Source organism: Xyrauchen texanus, chromosome 49 (genome assembly GCF_025860055.1).
Source record: "Xyrauchen texanus isolate HMW12.3.18 chromosome 49, RBS_HiC_50CHRs, whole genome shotgun sequence".
Classification (NCBI taxonomy): domain Eukaryota; kingdom Metazoa; phylum Chordata; class Actinopteri; order Cypriniformes; family Catostomidae; genus Xyrauchen; species Xyrauchen texanus.
Window position 1 is genome coordinate 23,749,139 of NC_068324.1, and position 17,719 is coordinate 23,766,857.

The following is a 17,719-nucleotide window of genomic DNA, read 5'->3' on the forward strand; positions in this document are numbered from 1 at the left end:
TTTCAAAGCCACCATCAAACACAAAAAAGGCTATGTGGTTAAGGTGCTTTCCACACCCTTTATGGCTTCAACTAGGCCTTAAGGAATTCTACAAGCGTTTGTCGCAATGTCTCGTTTCCTTCATCTCAGGTAACTGAGGTTACATGGGTAACCGGAGACGCTTTATTATCTCACTGCTTTATTATTAACGGGTGATGTGCTTCAGTAGTTTTGTAATATTTAATCTGTGAAACTTCCTATTTGATGTGTTGTTTATCCTGGTACTCACACTGCACACACTGCTGACAAGGCATTTTCATTGACCGCAAAATCTGACTTTTGACAGATGCGATCCATAAAAACTGGAAACATATTAAAATCAATATAAAATGCACTAAGGAACATCAGATAAATAATCTGACAGATGTGCAATATTGATTAGTGTAATTGTACAATCGGTATTTTTATTGAGGCGATCACTATTTTAAGTAACATTATAATAGCATAACACCACGATAGCCTATAGCTATGTTTTAATAAACATTTAATGTACATTCAAATAGAATATAATTAAATGATAGAAATATCATGAACTTGTTACACTGTATTTCATACTGTATATCATATTTACATCATGTACTGATCGGTTAAGCATTAATCTATTTTTAAAGACTAATCAATAAATTGCCTAATAAAGTATTTTGTAAGTTTGCAGAACAATAGACAACGATAAAGCCAAATATTATTAAGGCTACTTGTAACAATGCAAATATGCTTTCTTCTCGCTGCGCAGACAGTATTGGTGTTTTTATGAGGGGAGACGCGCGGCGGTGTGTGTGAGTGTGCGTAAAAGCGCGCTGGACTCACATTACAGCCGCGCGCGCCTTCACCAGTGCGCATACTCATGTGAAGTATTCCAGATGTGCACATCGCCACTGTCCGGTCACAGTCAGACCATCTGAGTGGACAAAACGCGTTCCGTCATGTTGCCATTCGCCATCTGGCTGCTTTTATTGCCGTTCTGCTGTGCGGTCTACACAGGACCTTTGCACCCTGAAATGTCTAACGGGACCTTTCACCACTTCTTCGTCCCGGAAGGCGATTACGAGCAGATCGAGGATCCGGAGAAATGCCAGATGCTTTTCAAATGGATCGACCGCAGGCCGTGTCCTCTGGAAGAGGATCAGGACACGGTCGTCCGAGAGGATTTTGTCCTAATTAAACAACAGATCGAAGACGCAGCGCGCGTTTTGGAGAGTCTCGGGACGAGTATTTCCTTCGATCTGGACGGCGAGGACAGCTATGAGAAATACCTTAAAAGGGAGATTGTGCAGATCAATGAGGCTTTTACAAATGTGGAGAAAGCGTTACTGGAACTGGAGACCAAATTCAAGCAAAGTAAGGAGACCGAACAACGAGAAGAGCACAAGTTCACTCATAACTTCATCAACCCCATGTATAATGTGAGGGACACTCTGCAGGAAACTCTGGACATCTCATCTGGACTCAAACATAAACATGAACTCATATCTCTGATCATTAAGAGCCATGGATCGAGGTTAAGCCGCCTCAAAAACGAGTACCTCAATGTTTAGACTCGCATGTATTAATCTCAGACTACAGTCTACAATTGGATTTTTATTTTAGCAACGTTTCACCACTTTTGAAAGCATTTGGTGGTGGTTATTTTGCATCGTAGGCCTATGTGCTAATCTTGAAAAGTAAAAAGTTCTTTAATAGTTCTTTAATTTGTTTGGGGTTCTTGAGTTGACTTTATGGTTCTTTGGAGATTAAAGAAATATTCTGGGTTCAATGCAAGTTCAGCTCAATCAACAGCATTTGTGGCGTGATATTGATTATCACAATAATGGAATAATGGCACTAATAATGGAAGTGAAAGGGGCCAATCCATAAACAATAAAATACTCATGTTTCTAAAGTACAGACACAAGACACAATATTCAATTCTACACTGAAATGCATGTAAACATGTACTTCAGTTGCACATGCACAAGGTGAACTGAAATAGAGTTAAAGGTACCAATTTGGCCAAAGGGGGCATGGGTCACCCTAATGGGGGCATCATGCAAAACTATTTACAACAAAACAACATAAATAATACTACAAAAGAGCTAAAACCTCTATCAATTCATAATAACTATTTAAATGCCCCAAAAGTTTCCTTTGACCAAAGAAACATATTTTAAATGTTCAAGTGCAAAAGATTATGGGTATTCTCCATGTCCTCAATTTTGTACTACAATTCTTTGAGTTATTAACACTTAACATCTTTAGTCTATAGAATTTTAAGACAAATAAGATAAATGAACATATAGATTTGAGTTATGAGCCCAATATTTCATGTAATGTTTAATTAAGACAATGTAATTTTTCCAGTAATGACAACTTTAGTGTTAACAGAGTATCAAATAATTTTTTAAAGAATGATCATTTTTAAAGGTTTCCACTGACACAAGACAAAACCCTTTCTAGTTCTGGTTCCTTTATTTTGTGTGAAGAAATAATAAGAGTTTTTTTTTTTTTTTTTTTTTTGTAACCTAAAACAACCGCTCAAAAAACGAATTAACTCCCACAAAAAAAAAAAAAAAAAAAAAGCAATTGTGAGAAAATTTCAGATTGCCTTAATATTGTAAATGTAGTGTTCTATGTGCACTTTTTGTGGCACTAGTGTCACCAAAATGGATTTTAAAAAATAAACATTGTTTAAAAAAAAAAAAAAATATATATATATATTTCTGAATACCTTCTGTCATACATTGTTACAAAAAAAAGTCATGCCCCAAACTCATGCCATTAGTTCAGTCAATTTTATTGTATTGGGCTTTAAACAGACAGTGATTTTGGAAATTAATAGGTTTGCCAACTGTCCCATATAAGTGACATCCCATCTTTAGGCCTAAATAAAGACATATTGTAGGGGACATCTATTGTCCTGTATTTTTTGCAGTGAGACACTTGAGGGGGAAAATGCTCAATGGGAAATGGGCGAACAATGAAATATCCCATATTCAAACAACAAAACACTCAAAGGGGGATACCCGCAACCACCCCTGGCTGGACGTGTGGCATAAAGTTAGCAGCCCTAGAAATCAACCTAATATTAGTTTACTCATCTCGACATATTAAGATGGGATAGGATGGAGAAAGTATTTTTAACATTGAAAAAAATAACACACTGAACTTTAATATTTCCATTTGACATTTTCTGTCTCTAAGCATGCAAAAATGTTTTTCTTAAGAATAGCATACAACACGTGTTGATATTCGTGCTGTTTTAAATTAGTTGACTACATTCAATTGTTAGATATGCACTAATTTATTGATAGAAGTTTAATTACACTTTAAATCATGTTTTGTCAGGTAACCTTACATTTTTGTATTATGTGGTAACTTTAAGTGACTTTATTCATGTAGAATATATATATATATATATATATACTGTACATATGATCATATTAAGCTCCTGTAAAGTAATTGTAAGGTTAAGGTCAGGAAAATATTGCCTTGTGTAACAACTGCTCATTTTCACTTTTTACAGTTTAGCTACTCCCACTTAAAATAAAGCCTTTTATGAACAACTGACGTCAATGTCGCTTCAGAAGCAGTCATTTCTAGTAGGCTGCTCTTTCTCAGTAGTCTTCATAATGCTTTCATTTCTAGATGATTGAAGTTTGAGGAGAGGCTGTTAAAGATTTCTGGTGGAGATTTGGCATTTCCTGTGCTATTAGAACAGAATGTCTCTTTCTCTCTCTGCCATGTGTAAGAATACTCAAAGCCTGCAGAAATATCTAAAGAAACACAATCTACCCTCCACACGCCAACCAAGGGGAAGCCACAGGGATGGGCTGGTGAAAATGTTTAATGTTGAACCGTTCACATAAGACTTGTCGCCAAAATCCCTACATTTGAATTTCTTACCAGAACAATGAAGCACTTGTGGCTGTTTTCTACCCATAATCCCGAGGAGAGGGACTGTTTTCTTTTCCCTCACATTCAGAGTTTGATTCTCGCTGGAAGTTAAACCTCAAAGAAGAATGTCTTTAATAGTGATTTAGTGCATGTTCGGGTCTAATGTTGCTGATGTGGGCTAGGGGGGCACTGCCCTATTAGATTTTCCTTGTGCTACCCCAGAAGCTTCTGACACCCCCGTCGCTCAAACAGACAACTCATATGGATCCAGTTTAAGTGGTTTAGTTGGAACAAATTGAAATGAGCATAAAAAATCCAAAGTGTTCTTGATGTTAAAGTATCAAAGATGCTGTTTCTAGATCTGTCTATGTGGACAGTCTGTGGTTTGATTGATGGGTTGGTTTTGTTCAATTTTTCAGTGAACATCCCTTGTGGTCAGATAAACAAAACCAAATGCTCATTACAGCTCTGATGTGCCAACTGCTATAAATTACATTGGATGAGAAAAAGGAGACATTAAGTTGTGAGCTTTTTATATGTGGGTGTTTAATTAGTAATCAAGTATTTCCGATGACAGTTTTATGGCAAAGATTTATTATATTTCTGCATATGGAAAAATGTATAATGGCTGGATTATTTTGTATAATGTCTATGAAGCTCTTTGTATTGTTAAGTAGACTATACCAATACAGAATCTTATATATGGTTCTATATGAACATATACTGTATATACAATTCTAGTTAATATATTTGAGAATATACTGTATGTACATCCGTGGTCAAATGTATTGGCAGTGACATACATTTTGTGTTTTGCAAAGTTTGCTGCTTCTATGTTTCTATGGTATACTGGAAAACAACGATAAGCATTTCATAAGTTTTAAAGGCTTTTATTGGCAAAAACATTCAATTTATGCAAAGAGTCAATATTTACAGTGTTGACCCTTATTCTTCATAACCTCTGCAATTCACTCTGACATGATGGATATCAGCTTCTAGGCCAAATCCTGACTGATGGCGATCCATTTTTGATTTATTAGTCCTCGGATTTGATCACAATTTGTGGGATTCTGCTTATCCACTCGCATTTTGAGGACTGACCACAGGTTCTCTATGGGATTAAGATCCAGGGATTTGCCTGGCCACGGATACAAAATTTCAATGCAATGATTTCCGAGCCACTTCCTTATTACTGTTGCCTTGTGACAAAGTGCTCCATCTTGCTGGAAAATGCACGGATCCCCACTATCGATTTTCCAGATGTCCCAAACAGTCGGAAGGGGGCTTCATCAGAGAAAATTAATTTGCAACAGTCTTCGGCTGTCCAATCCTTGTACTTCCTGCATAATTTCAGTCCTTGATGTTTTTCTTGGAGAGAAGTGGATTCTTTGCTGCCCTTCTTGACACCAGGCCATTGTCCAAAAGTCTTCGCCTCACTGTGCGTGCAGATGCACTCACACCAACCTGCTGCCAATATTGAGCAAGCTCTACACTGGTGGTGACACGATTCCGTAGCTGACTCCTCAGGAGGAGACGGTCCTGGCACTTGCTGGTCACTCTGGAACGTCCTGAAGCTTTCTTCACTGCAGTTGAACCTCTATCCTTGAAGTTCTTGATGATCTTGTAAATGGTTCTTTCTGGTGCAATATTCTTTGCAGCAATTTCCTTGCATGTGAGGCCATTTTGATGCAAAGCAATGATGGCTTCACATCTTTCTTTAAAGGTAACCTTTGCTAACAAGAACACAATGATTGGAAGCACTTCTTCCCTCCTTTTATAGCAATCAGTCCGCTCTTATAATCCAATCAGAATGATAGAGTGATTTCACCTGACTACTACTTGTTCACAGTTTCCCAGGTGCTGATGATATGATTAGTGAAATGATGCTAGCTGGTCATTTTGTGCTAGGGCCAGAAATCAGTGAAATTTGATTTTTTGTTATAAAGTAAAATTTTTTGGCCAATTAAGCTTTTTGCAATTATTTGAAATGCATCTGATCACTCTGCACAATAATCTAGAAGCAATGTGAATCAACACCACAACAACTGAAGCAGAAAAATTGCATAACACAAACTGTATGTCACTGCCAATACTTTTGGCCACGGCAGTACTATTGTAAATGGATTAATGGAAAGGAGGAGGCGAGAACCGGCTTGATGATATAAATAATATTTTAATTGTAAACTGAACCAAAAAGACAAATACACACACAGGTGTCGACCTTTATCCATCTCTGAGGCTTGATTAGCCTGATTAGGGGCCGAGTGTGCCCTCCACCCTGTCACAACTATATATTTCAATTCCACTAGTATTTGGGAAAATATGTTACATACTATATATGAAAAACGACAATTTTTGTAGTATTTTGAACTAAATGTTGCAAGTAGATCACTTTTTTATATCAGTTAAAACCATTTATAAACATATTTTTCAGCCATGTATTTTGCATATATTGCCATATGTGTGATTGCTGTATGGATATGCTGATCTCTGACTGGTTGATTCAATCATTTTGATTCCCAGCCATCTTTTTCATCTGACTCTTCATGTGCTCAGGATTGTTAAAGCCTGAAGTCTTCCTGGAATCTCCCCTTAGTAAACAAACAACAGCTGGTGCTCTTCATAGCACCCACGCACCTACTGCGCCTTCTCTCTCTCACACACACGCACACACACAATTTGTACACACTATGTCAACATAGGATGGCTTTAGGCTTGTCTAGCTAAACTGTTATGTGTGCGTGCCTTTCGTCAATGATCCTCATAAGTCATTACCATCTAAAGGCTTGTATGTAGTGAAGTAGTGCTAAAGTTAGTCTGATAGTTGGCAGCTGCACACAAAGTGAAAAAGTATCTTGTGATTTGGTAGAGATAACCCCCAACTTTGCAACCTGACCTACTGAAATCACATTACTATACCTTATTTTATATTTATTTATTTATTTTTTGCAAAATAATTTTTCACGGTAGTTTTGTGGTGAAATGAACACTAGAAGCGCTACAACTACAATTACTTTTATTCCCTTTAATATCACAAGTAAAACAGCACATTATCAGTTCATAAACACTTTTTGCCCTGTTGTCTTATACAATAAGCTTATCTTATCAAAACACTTTTACTATAGCGCTTGAATTGAAGGTAACACATTTAAATGTTTGCATTACATAACCAACTACATTTATAGCTTGCTTGAGTGTGGTCAAATTTTACTGTAGCTCAACTGATATGAGGCATTACACCTGCCATGCAAAGGCTTTGAGTCCTGAAGAGCACTCGAGTCGACACGTGAGTCGAAAGAATCAAAGAAGCACCGCGATATGATGTGGTTGCTTCAGCAATTGTGTATTTCATTTAACTTTTTCTGACACTATCTGTTAGGTTTAGGTTTAAGGTTTAGGGTTAAGAGGTTGGTAGGTTTTGTTGATATAAAACTTGATACAGCATTACCCTTTAAAATGCATCTGTTTTGGAGAATATTTAACTCACTTTTAGCAGCATACAGTGGACATGCTGTGATAACTTCACATAAATCACATAAAATAATTTAGCAAAAATAACACTACAAAAAGTAGTTACAAGAGAAACATTACTATAACATGAATAGTGAACAAAAAAAAGGCAGTTTGGTGTGTGGCTTGGTGTGTTGTTGTATGTCTCACCTCCAGGTCCCTTTTCCCCCAGTGGGACCCCAGTCCAAACACAAAACTTCCACATCCGCCTCTGTCTGCTCCAAACTCCAGCCCCTCGGAACAAGACCTACAAACCACATCCACAGCAGCTTCATTGTCCAGCTTTTGGAGGAATTACTATTTTTCATGTGAAGTTAAATGCATAAATGCATTTTTATGAGAATTACTGCTCATTGGAGAGTGACAGTGTGAGAAATGTCCTATGTTATAAAATGTTGTTTGTTAAATGAATAATTGAGGATGAGCAAACTATGACAGAATATTATTTTTTATGGGGTGAGCTATCCCTTAATAGCAAGCATCACTATTGCACATACTAAGAGCTAGTGTTGTGCCGTGAAGATGAATGATGCCTCAGATCATGTGGCTTGTTGAGGAGAAATGTCCTGTTACTTTTCAACAGGCAGTAATGGGCAGTAGTGTTACAACATGTAGCCAAGCTATTAATTACATTTCTCAGTAGCTAGGTGGTAGCATTGTTATTTTTTAAATGATGTAGCTTTTCAGTAGCAAAGCTATTTTTTTATTTAGTTGCAGGGTTGCACAGACAAACACTATAGCATATTATTTTACATCAAGCACGTAACAGGTCCACATGATAGGCAAATAGGAGGCGGGAACTGGCAGAGCAGTCAATTTAAACTTTTAAGGACACAAATGAACAAAACACATAATAAAACTGACGCACACACACACAACTTTGTGCGCTCTCTCTCTCTCTCTCTCTCTCTCTCTCTCTCTCTTTCCCTCCAGAAGTGGCATCCTCGGCTGCTCATTATCCCTCTTCCGGCTAATTGGGCTGATTCGGTGGCAAGTGTCCATCGTTACGGCCCAGCCACGCCCTCCTCCTCGTCACATACCCCAGTTCCTGGAGGGGAGGTGTTGCCCTTTTGGCCATCCTGCCGCCGGCCAGTCTTCCTCACCACCTGGGTATCTGAGTAGGATGAGGGGAGGGAGAGGGAAAGAAGGGAGAGGGAAAGCGCGAGCAGGAGAGAGAGAGAGAGAAAAACCAGTGGAACTGGACATAGCCTCCTGGTGGATGGCAGCAGGCTCCTCCACCTCCTCCTGTACTGTATATCAAATTGCAGCTGTCTATTTATAATGTTTCATATACAGTATAGTATATATAAAGTATATATGCAGTTGAAGTCAGAAGTTTACATACACCTTAGCCTTCTCTTCACATTCACGCGAATTGCGCTACAGTTCCACTGCAACTGAAGACCACTCAGACCACCTCCTACAGGTAGTCTTGGGTTCGGTACCATCGTGCACACTCCGGTCCGCATGACAGATTTCACATTACCAATTATTCATGCAAACCATGCTCTGTTTTGAACTGAACTGCCAGTGTGGAAGCACCCTTAAACTAAGTTTTTCACAATTCTTAAAATGTAATCATAGAAAACATTCCCTGTCTTAGGTCAGTTAAGTTAAGAGTTAAGAATGTCAGAATAATAGTAAAGAGAATGATTTCTTTCAGCTTTTATTACTTTCATCATATTCCCAGTGGGTCAGAAGTTTACATACACTTTGTTAGTATTTGGAAGCATTGACTTTAAATTGTTTAACTTGGGTGAAATGTTTTGGATAGCCTTCCACAAGCTTCTCACAATACATTTTTTGGAATTGTGGCCCATTCCTCCAGACAGAACTGGTTTAACTGAGTCAGGTTTGTAGGTCTCCTTGCTCGCAACTGCTTTTTCAGTTCTGTCCACAAATTTTCTATCGGACTGAGGTCATAACTTTGTGATGGTCACTCCAATATCTTGACTTTGTTGTCCTTAAACCATTTTGCCACAACTTTGGAGGTATGCTTGGTGTCATTGTCCATTTGGAAGATCCAATTGTGACCGAGCTTTAACTTTATGTCTGATGTCTTAAGATGCTGCATCAATAGATACACATAATTTTCCTTCCTCATGATGCCATCTATTTTGTGAAGTTCACCAGTCCCTCCTGCAGCAAAGCACCCCCAAAACGTGATGCCGCCACCCCCATGCTTCACCATATTTCCTCCAAACATAATGATGGTCATTATGGCCAAACAGTTACATTTTTGTTTCATAAGAGCAGAGGACATTTCTCCAAAAAGTCAGATCTTTGTCCCATTGTGAACTTGCAAACTGTAGTCTGGCTTTTTATGGTGGTTTTAGAGCATTGGCTTCTTCCTCGCTGAGCAGCCTTTTAGGTTATGTTGCTATATGACTTGTTTTACTGTGGATATAGATTTCCATAGTTTCCACCAGCATCTTCACAAGGTCATTCATTTCCTGCAGTTCTGGGATTGATTTGCACTGTTCGCACAAAACTATGTTAATCTCTGGCAGACAGAATGCTTCTCCTTCCTGAGCGGTATGATGGCTGTGTGGTAACAATGGTGTTTATACTTGCGTACTATTGTTTGTACAGATGACTGTAGTACCATCTTGGTTGATTTATTTTGATTTCCCCATGATGTCAAGCAAAGAGGCACTGAGTTTGAAAGTAGGCCTTAAAATACATCCACAGGTACACCTCCAGTTCAGTACACCTCCTATCAGAAGCTAATTGGCTAATTGTCTAAAGGCTTGAAATAATTTTCTGGAATTTTCCAAGCTGCTTAAAGGCACAGTTAACTTTTCACAGTGACCAATGAGCATAAACTGGAGCTGGGATTTGTGAAACAGAAAAACAATCTTGGAAGTAATTTCACTGCATTAAATATATAAACATGCAATATACACTGAATACACACAAGGATGTGAAGAAGAATTTTTGCATTTCAATGCATTTGTTTTCATGCATGCCATTACATTTTACATGTGTACATTTGACCATTACTTGTGACTGGAGCTCGGAAGTGGGAAATTTCAAATCGGGCATTTCAACTTCCGACTTCATCTGGAATGTGGCAACCCTTGCAAAAATCGGGAGTTCAATGCAAATTTGCCGCAAACTTGATAATTTTGACATGCAAATGAGATTTGCGGCAAACTTGCAGCAAATTGTCCATTGTTGCCATAGGTTTGCTGCAGGTTCACCCCTACTGGTGAAGAGATGCTAACTTCAGGCCATGGCCGTAACTACCATTGAAGACACCGAGGCCATGTCCTCTGTATTTTGTTCTTGAAGTGTCGTTGTGAAGTGAAAATAGCTGATGAGACAATTATTCTTGCATCAACGGACCGTCACGTGACACGTACTTGCAGATACCGTTGTCACATCAAAACGAAAGTAGTCGGCTGTAGCAGAGTGTTTCTTAAACCAATTAAAGAACGCAACGCAGTGTCTTGCACAGCTCACATAAACTTCAATACCCACAAATCCATTGTTCAAAATAAAGTTGACCCCATGTTAATTTCTGCCTCTGATTTTCATTCAAAAGGCTGCAACAAACGAAATTATCGTTTGGAAAGCCAGCAGAAGATGAGCAGACAAAGAGAAGGAGGGAAGGTGAGAAAGTTAATGGTTATGCAGCAAATAGCCTACAATATGAGACGCAATAGGGCTACCAATGAGATTCAAACCTATATCCTACTGAAATGCTGAAATCCTGTGGAGTTGCAGCTAGCTAATCTGCACTGACAATTAAACTAAATATTATATGGATAATTAATGTGTTGTGAAGTGATGGATACTATCCTTTTAATAAGCATGGCCCAAACATAACCTATTGTTGAATGATATTAGGGTCAGTTATTGCTAGTATTATAATAATAATATTAAAAATAAAACAAGTCTATATAACTGACCAATATTGGTCAGTTATTTAGACTTGTTTTATTATTATTATTATTATGTTAAATTCAACAGTGGAGACAGGAGAGAGACCTCGGTATTTGAACCTCGGTATTTGAAAAATCCTGGTTACGGCCTTGCTTCTGGCAAACATTCAAACTCATTTGCATGTGAAAATAACGAGTAGCAAATTTATGGCAAGTTTGTGGCTAGATTGCCAGACATCTAGATTAATTTGTAAAGGAATAGCTTGCCAATATTTCTGTTTAGTAGTTGGTAGCTTAGCTAACTAACTGAAAACAGGCTTTAAAATGCCTCAGACTTACTGTATATTTAATGAGAGACCCAAGCCTTTTCTCTAGAGAGCAGAATATACTAAGGGGTGGACTCTTTTCACTTGTGCCAAAAACAACCACCTAGCAACATGCTAGAAAACACTCAACACCCTGTTAAACACCTACAACACTCTTGCATTGTGGCAATGAGTTTTCACTTGCAAGCACCACACACATACTTTTAAGCTTTTGGACCTTTGAAGTCAGTAGGAGAGGACAACCCAAAAACATGAGGTGACAGATAAACAAACACTTTAACAAAAGTTCTCTCATGTTTTTAGTTTGTCCATACACAGAGAGATAGCAGTTATGGATTTTCTCTGGTGATTTTAATGCCCCCTATGTGTGGGTTGTGAGGAGACCACTCTCAAACACCTTCGGTTTCCACATGGTCAGATTCCAGTTTGCAAACCCTTCCTCCAGTACATGCATCTGTTTTTACTGCAACAGACATCCATCCTAAACACATCCTAACCTGAAAAACACTAACTTATGCATTCACAGTCATTACTCTGTCACTAGAAATTGTGGAAAATCTCCCACATTTTGTAAAACTAAAAAACATGATGCTTTAGTGATGTTTCTGACTCAATTATGCAAACAGAGCTGACTGGGAAAATACAAATGTTTACCATAGTTAAGGACAGATCTTTGTTACCTAGACTTGAGCAGTGACTCATTTTTCCAAACCCGTGTGACCTTCTGTAGTAAGTGGAACTCAAAAGATGTTAGAAAGAATGTTAGTCACCATTCTCTTTCAAAATGTACAGAAAATAACATTCACTGAAAGTAAATAGTGACTCAGGAAAACATTCTGTATAAAATCTACTTATTGTGTTGCATTGAAGAAAGAAAGTCATACAGGTTTGGAACAACATAATGGTGAATGATTCCATTAATAATAACAATTCTGTAATACATGTTAAAAGTGTACCGTAATTTCCGGACTATTGAGCGCACCTGAATATAAGCCGCACCCACTGATTTTTAAATAAAATATTATTTTGAACATAAATAAGCCGCACCTGTCTATAAGCCGCAGGTGCCTACCGGTACATTGAAACAAGTTAACTTTATTCAGGCTTTAACGAAACAAGGCTTGTAACAAAAATAAATAGGCTTTAATGAAACACGGCGTGGCAGCGGGGATGTAGTCAAGCACCCGTCCGGGAGAGAAAAGTGGTAAGGGTGCTTACACCTGAGCTAAATTATGTCTAACACCGGTGTCTAATTTCAGTAAGCATGGGGAGGGCGGCATAAAAAGGCAGCAGCCACAGAGCTGAGAGAGTGACACACGTCAGTCTAGTGTTGGCGCATAGAAGAATTGAGAAACTTTATAAAATTGATTGTAAACATTGCTGTGGCCATTAAAAGCCTTACCTGGAACGTCAAGTGCTCTGCTGAAAACTGTCACACTGGTGCCCGTGTGACAGTTTTCCCAAGAAGGACACGTGAAGCAGGGCACTTGAAATTAGACACCAGTGTTAGACATAATTTAGCGCAGGTGTAAGTGCCCTTACAGCTTTTCTCTCCCGGACGGGCGCTTGACCACGCCCCCGCTGCCACACACGGCTTGTAATGAAATATTTGCAGTAAATAGTAGCCTACCAAGAAAGTCATTGGTCACTATCTTCCTCCTCTTGTGCACATGAAACCACTGAAGTCATCTCCTTCGGTGTCGGAGTTGAATAGCCTCAGATTTAGTTGTGTTTTGAGTCAATTCCTCACGCTGCTGTTTCCAACGTCTTACCATCGACTCATTAAGACCAAGCTCCCGTGCAGCAGCCAGATCAATCGTCTTCAACTTGAAAGCAGCATCATATTCGTTTCTCCATGTCTTTGCCATGGTGAGGTTGACAAAATTACTACCGTAATCAGAATGATGGGAAGTTTGAGCGCGCTCGATTTAATCTAAACAGTAAACAAAAAAAGTTGTTTTGACCTTAACCCGTTCGGCAATTTCATTGGTCTAATGAAAGCTTCAAGCCGCCAAAAAACTGAGCACGTCACAGAATGTTTTTTTTAATTTTTTTTTATAAAATTTGAAAGCGGGAAAAAATCCATATATTAGCCGCGTCATTGTATAAGCCGCGAGGTTCAAAGCGTGGGAAAAAAGTTGCGGCTTATAGTCCGGAAATTACGGTATTATGAAATTGAATATTTGGGAGTTTACGTCCATTATGTCATTTGTGAAAGTAACGAGTTACTCACTACTTGTGTATTCTTTTAATTTGATACTTTCTTAGTCTTCCTTAAGTAATTATATATGTTATTACTTTTACTTGTACTTAAGTAAAACATTTTTTAAAGTAATTGTACTTTTACTTTAGTACAGTTTTTGACTTCTCTACCCACCTCTGGCGGGCACTCAGTTTGCTATTGTTTGACCCAATCACCAGAGCTGTAAATGTCATGTGACTCACTCTGGAGCTGCAAAAACATGACAATGATGAATGGTTGCTGGAAACACAGTCCCAAACCCTTCAACAGCAATTCAATAGCAAGTTGTGATCAGTAGTGCCACAAGCTATGCAACATCTCATTCTTTCCTTTCAGGGAACCACTTTTACAGAGACGTTCCCTTTCAAGTCTATCACTTTGGTGCTGCCTAAGTAGCTGTTACGTGCCATGTTATTGTGTGTAACTTTACTTTGCTCTTTCTTTCTGTGTGTGAGTGTCTCGTTTGCATTTTGAGTGTTCTGTTCCAGACTCACTGATTCGCAAATTGGTCATTCCACTTGTAAGAAGGTGTTTGGTTGTCCCTGATTGCACGCCGGATAAAATCCTGCTGCTGCTCTTCAAAGAGGAACTGTTGTTGACATTCAGTATCAGCGGAGCTAGCGCCACATCCACACATTTGGTAAATTTGAGAGGAGCTAATGCAAGCCAAAGGGAAGGACCTTGAAATGGTACACCACCCCCTCAAAAGCGAATCACAAGAAAGGCATGTGGCAAGGGGCTACATGTACATGTCTTTCAGATCCACTGATACGAACTAGTCGAACGGACGAACATGAGTCAGCAGTCTTTTGAGTGTCCAGTTAAAGCACCGCTGCAGCCCACAGTCCTTCTGGCGACCAGAAAATAATGGAGATAGAAGCCTTTTTGTGTGTAGCATGCCGGTAAGCTCCCTCTCACATCTTTGATGATAGAAGAGAATGTACCTCTTAGTTTAAAATCGACATGTCCCACACTGTGAAGATGGAGGACAGAACACAGTGACTGAAGCACATAGCTGTGTTCGACTGTGCCCAGTACTGACTGTTGGCATTGATTGATTAGAACTGTATATGGTAAAGAATCCACAGTGCATGTCTTCTGGCATGTCGCCAACAACATTAAAACAGGGTAAAACCAGCCCATGTCACAGTGTTACTAATTGAGAAGCGAATACTTGGCAAATTGAGCCAGGGGTGTCACTCCATGGACTCCTGATAATTCACACACCTGATAATTTCCTGGGCAGAGATCTTGGTGGCAATAGCGGCAAAGTTTGTGCCGTGCTGTGGACAAGCCAGAAAAGGCGAGACGTAATGGCTTAAGCCAAGGACAAATCATCCTGAAACTCTTTGTGCTCTATAACGTGTCCTCTATTCCCTCGCTCATGTGGTCCCTCGGGAGCCACAGAGGTCAGATATCAGGAAAAGAGGGGACCAGCATCAGCTTTATAAAGAAAACATCTCGAGAGCGAACACAGTCGATCTCAGCAAGTGCTGCTTCAGCATAGTCTGAAAAAAACAGCACTCATACTTCATAGAGAAATAAATCGCTAGGAAAACACTTGTGAAACACCATCTTGAAAAATACTTATTAAGGAAATGTCTTTTTTTAGTTTCTTTAGCTAAAAAGAAACACACAATACAACAATGCAATACTTTAACCATGATGCAAAGGATACGCTCAGGTTTGCAGTTCAAAACAGTAAAGCAACAAGTCAGGCTTGCAGAGCACAAGAGATGTTATCCTGACCCTCAAGAGGAAAACTCGAACAATAAAGCACTGTTCTCTGGTTTATATGCTCAAAGTGCCATCACCCAATAAGACTGCCTTGATTGTATAGTAATAGTAAAACTAACCGTGGTTTTTTTACCTTTATTAAGATTTTATTACCATAGTTTTGTGCTACCTGTATTTTACTTTGTTTTTGTTTACTATAAATATTGCATAATAAAACCATGGTTAATTTAGGTAAGGAATGGATTGTGGGTGAACCAAAATTAATTGCTGCAAAATATGGGAATGTAAAACTATTTGAGAAAATAAATTCCCTATCAGTTCTCTAACTTTGGGGTCCTTAACCTTTCAGTGTGCATCAATGGAGAAAAATCCCTTTTGCCCACACTCATTTGCAAAATACAGTCATCTCAAAAGAAATACGTGCAATCGAGAATTTTGTGCGATGGTGGTGAAGAATTCCCCCTTGGAGTTCAAGTTTAGTGAACTTTGACAGGCTAATTCGGTGCATTGACCAAAATGAAGTTGCTTGGTTTGGCATGACCCCTGTGTGGATGGTGCTTCATTCAGTACTATACTGAATATTCACAATGGACGACGATGTAATTTTGGTGTAAGTTCGCCTGCAAAATTTCCGTGCAAAGGTTAAAGTGGCCAGTCCTTAATTGTGTAGTTTCAGCATGTACCAGCAGGGGCTGTAGTCAAATAAACAATTTTATTATAAAAGTAAAATAAAAACACTACCAGTCAAAACTTTTGATACACTTGCCTGAAATGTTTCTCATGATCGTAAAAATCTTTTGATCTGAAGGCGTACGCTTAAATGTTTCAAATTAGTTTTGTAGATAAAAATATAATTGTGCCAACATATTAATTTATTTCATTATAAAACTATAATTTGATTTAAAAAAAGTGTTTGAAATGGATGACTTGGACCAAATAATAAAGAAAAGCAGCCAATAAGTGCCCAATATAGATGGGAACTCCTTCAATACTGTTTAAAAAGCATCTCAGAGTGATTCCTCAAGAAGTTGCTTGAGAAAATATCAAGAGTTCATGTCTGCAAATTCTAGACAAAGGGTGACTACTTTTGAAGATGTTAAAATATAACACAGTTTTGATTTATTTGGGACATAATTCCCATAGTTCCATTCATGTTATTCCATAGTTTTGATGACTTCACTATTATTCTTAAATAAAATAAAAAAAATGTTTAATAGCGAATGAGTGTTTAAAAATTTTGACTGTGGTGTATTTTAATTGAAGAAAGATACAAAGAATTGGAATAATGTGTCTTTGAATTAAAATCAAATGAAATAAGCACTGTTGAGGAAGCAGTTGTGCTGCGTGAGATAGATTGAGACAGATTGTCTTTGCTAAAACGATGCACAATGTTCACTATATTATATTTTCATATAATCAAACAATGTCCTTTAATCAAACTATTTTTAGTTTAGTTTGATATGTCTTTTGTATAAGGCAAATGTTCAATGTGTGTGGTCAGACTGGATGTAGTATGAGGGTTTTTTTGCTCTTGTCACTGTGGTTTGAGTTTTGGGGGAAGTGAAGATCTTAGGAACTCAAAATAGAGTTCATGGCTTATGTTCCCACACACACTGTTTAAAATAAGAGCAAAGTCCAACATGAAGCAATCACAGAACTTTATTTTCTCAACCCTGAAACGTCAATTTCATACGAAAACAACAAATGACATCTTTGTTGTAATAATCATATTGAAATGATTTAAATTGCAGTAATTTTCATAAGCCAACACTGTAAAAATATTAGTAATTTTATTTGAAATGAATATGAGCCTGTTAATTGGTTAACTGTATGTTACCTTATACCATAAACTATTATATTTTTAGCAAGAAAAAATATATATTTTACAGTAAAAATAAAAAAATAAAAAACATTACAATCAATTAATATGTCTGATTTAACAAGCCAATACTTGGGATTGTTTATGGTAAAATACTGTTCAAATGATCAGGTCTGAGTTTCCCAACAGCACCGCAAGCTTAAGTTGTTCATTGAGACCATCTGTGCCAATCTATTAATTTATGATGCTTTTGGGAAGTCCAGCCCAGTACATAAAAAATTTATGAAGC

General features: G+C 38.1%; 1 protein-coding gene across 1 annotated transcript; it reads left to right on the forward strand.

Annotated features, from left to right (window-relative positions):
- The first annotated feature begins 865 nt into the window (after positions 1 to 865).
- Positions 866 to 3,902, forward strand: fibina (fin bud initiation factor a). The gene has a single exon (XM_052123198.1). It carries the CDS (start codon positions 963 to 965, stop codon positions 1,572 to 1,574), a length of 612 nt encoding a protein of 203 aa, XP_051979158.1. The 5' UTR covers positions 866 to 962; the 3' UTR covers positions 1,575 to 3,902.
- Positions 3,903 to 17,719: the final 13,817 nt, after the last annotated feature.

What these genes read in the sequence shown, in the direction of transcription:
- fibina (XM_052123198.1), top strand. Translation starts at nt 963, where the DNA reads ATGTTGCCATTCGCCATCTGGCTGCTTTTATTGCCGTTCTGCTGTGCG.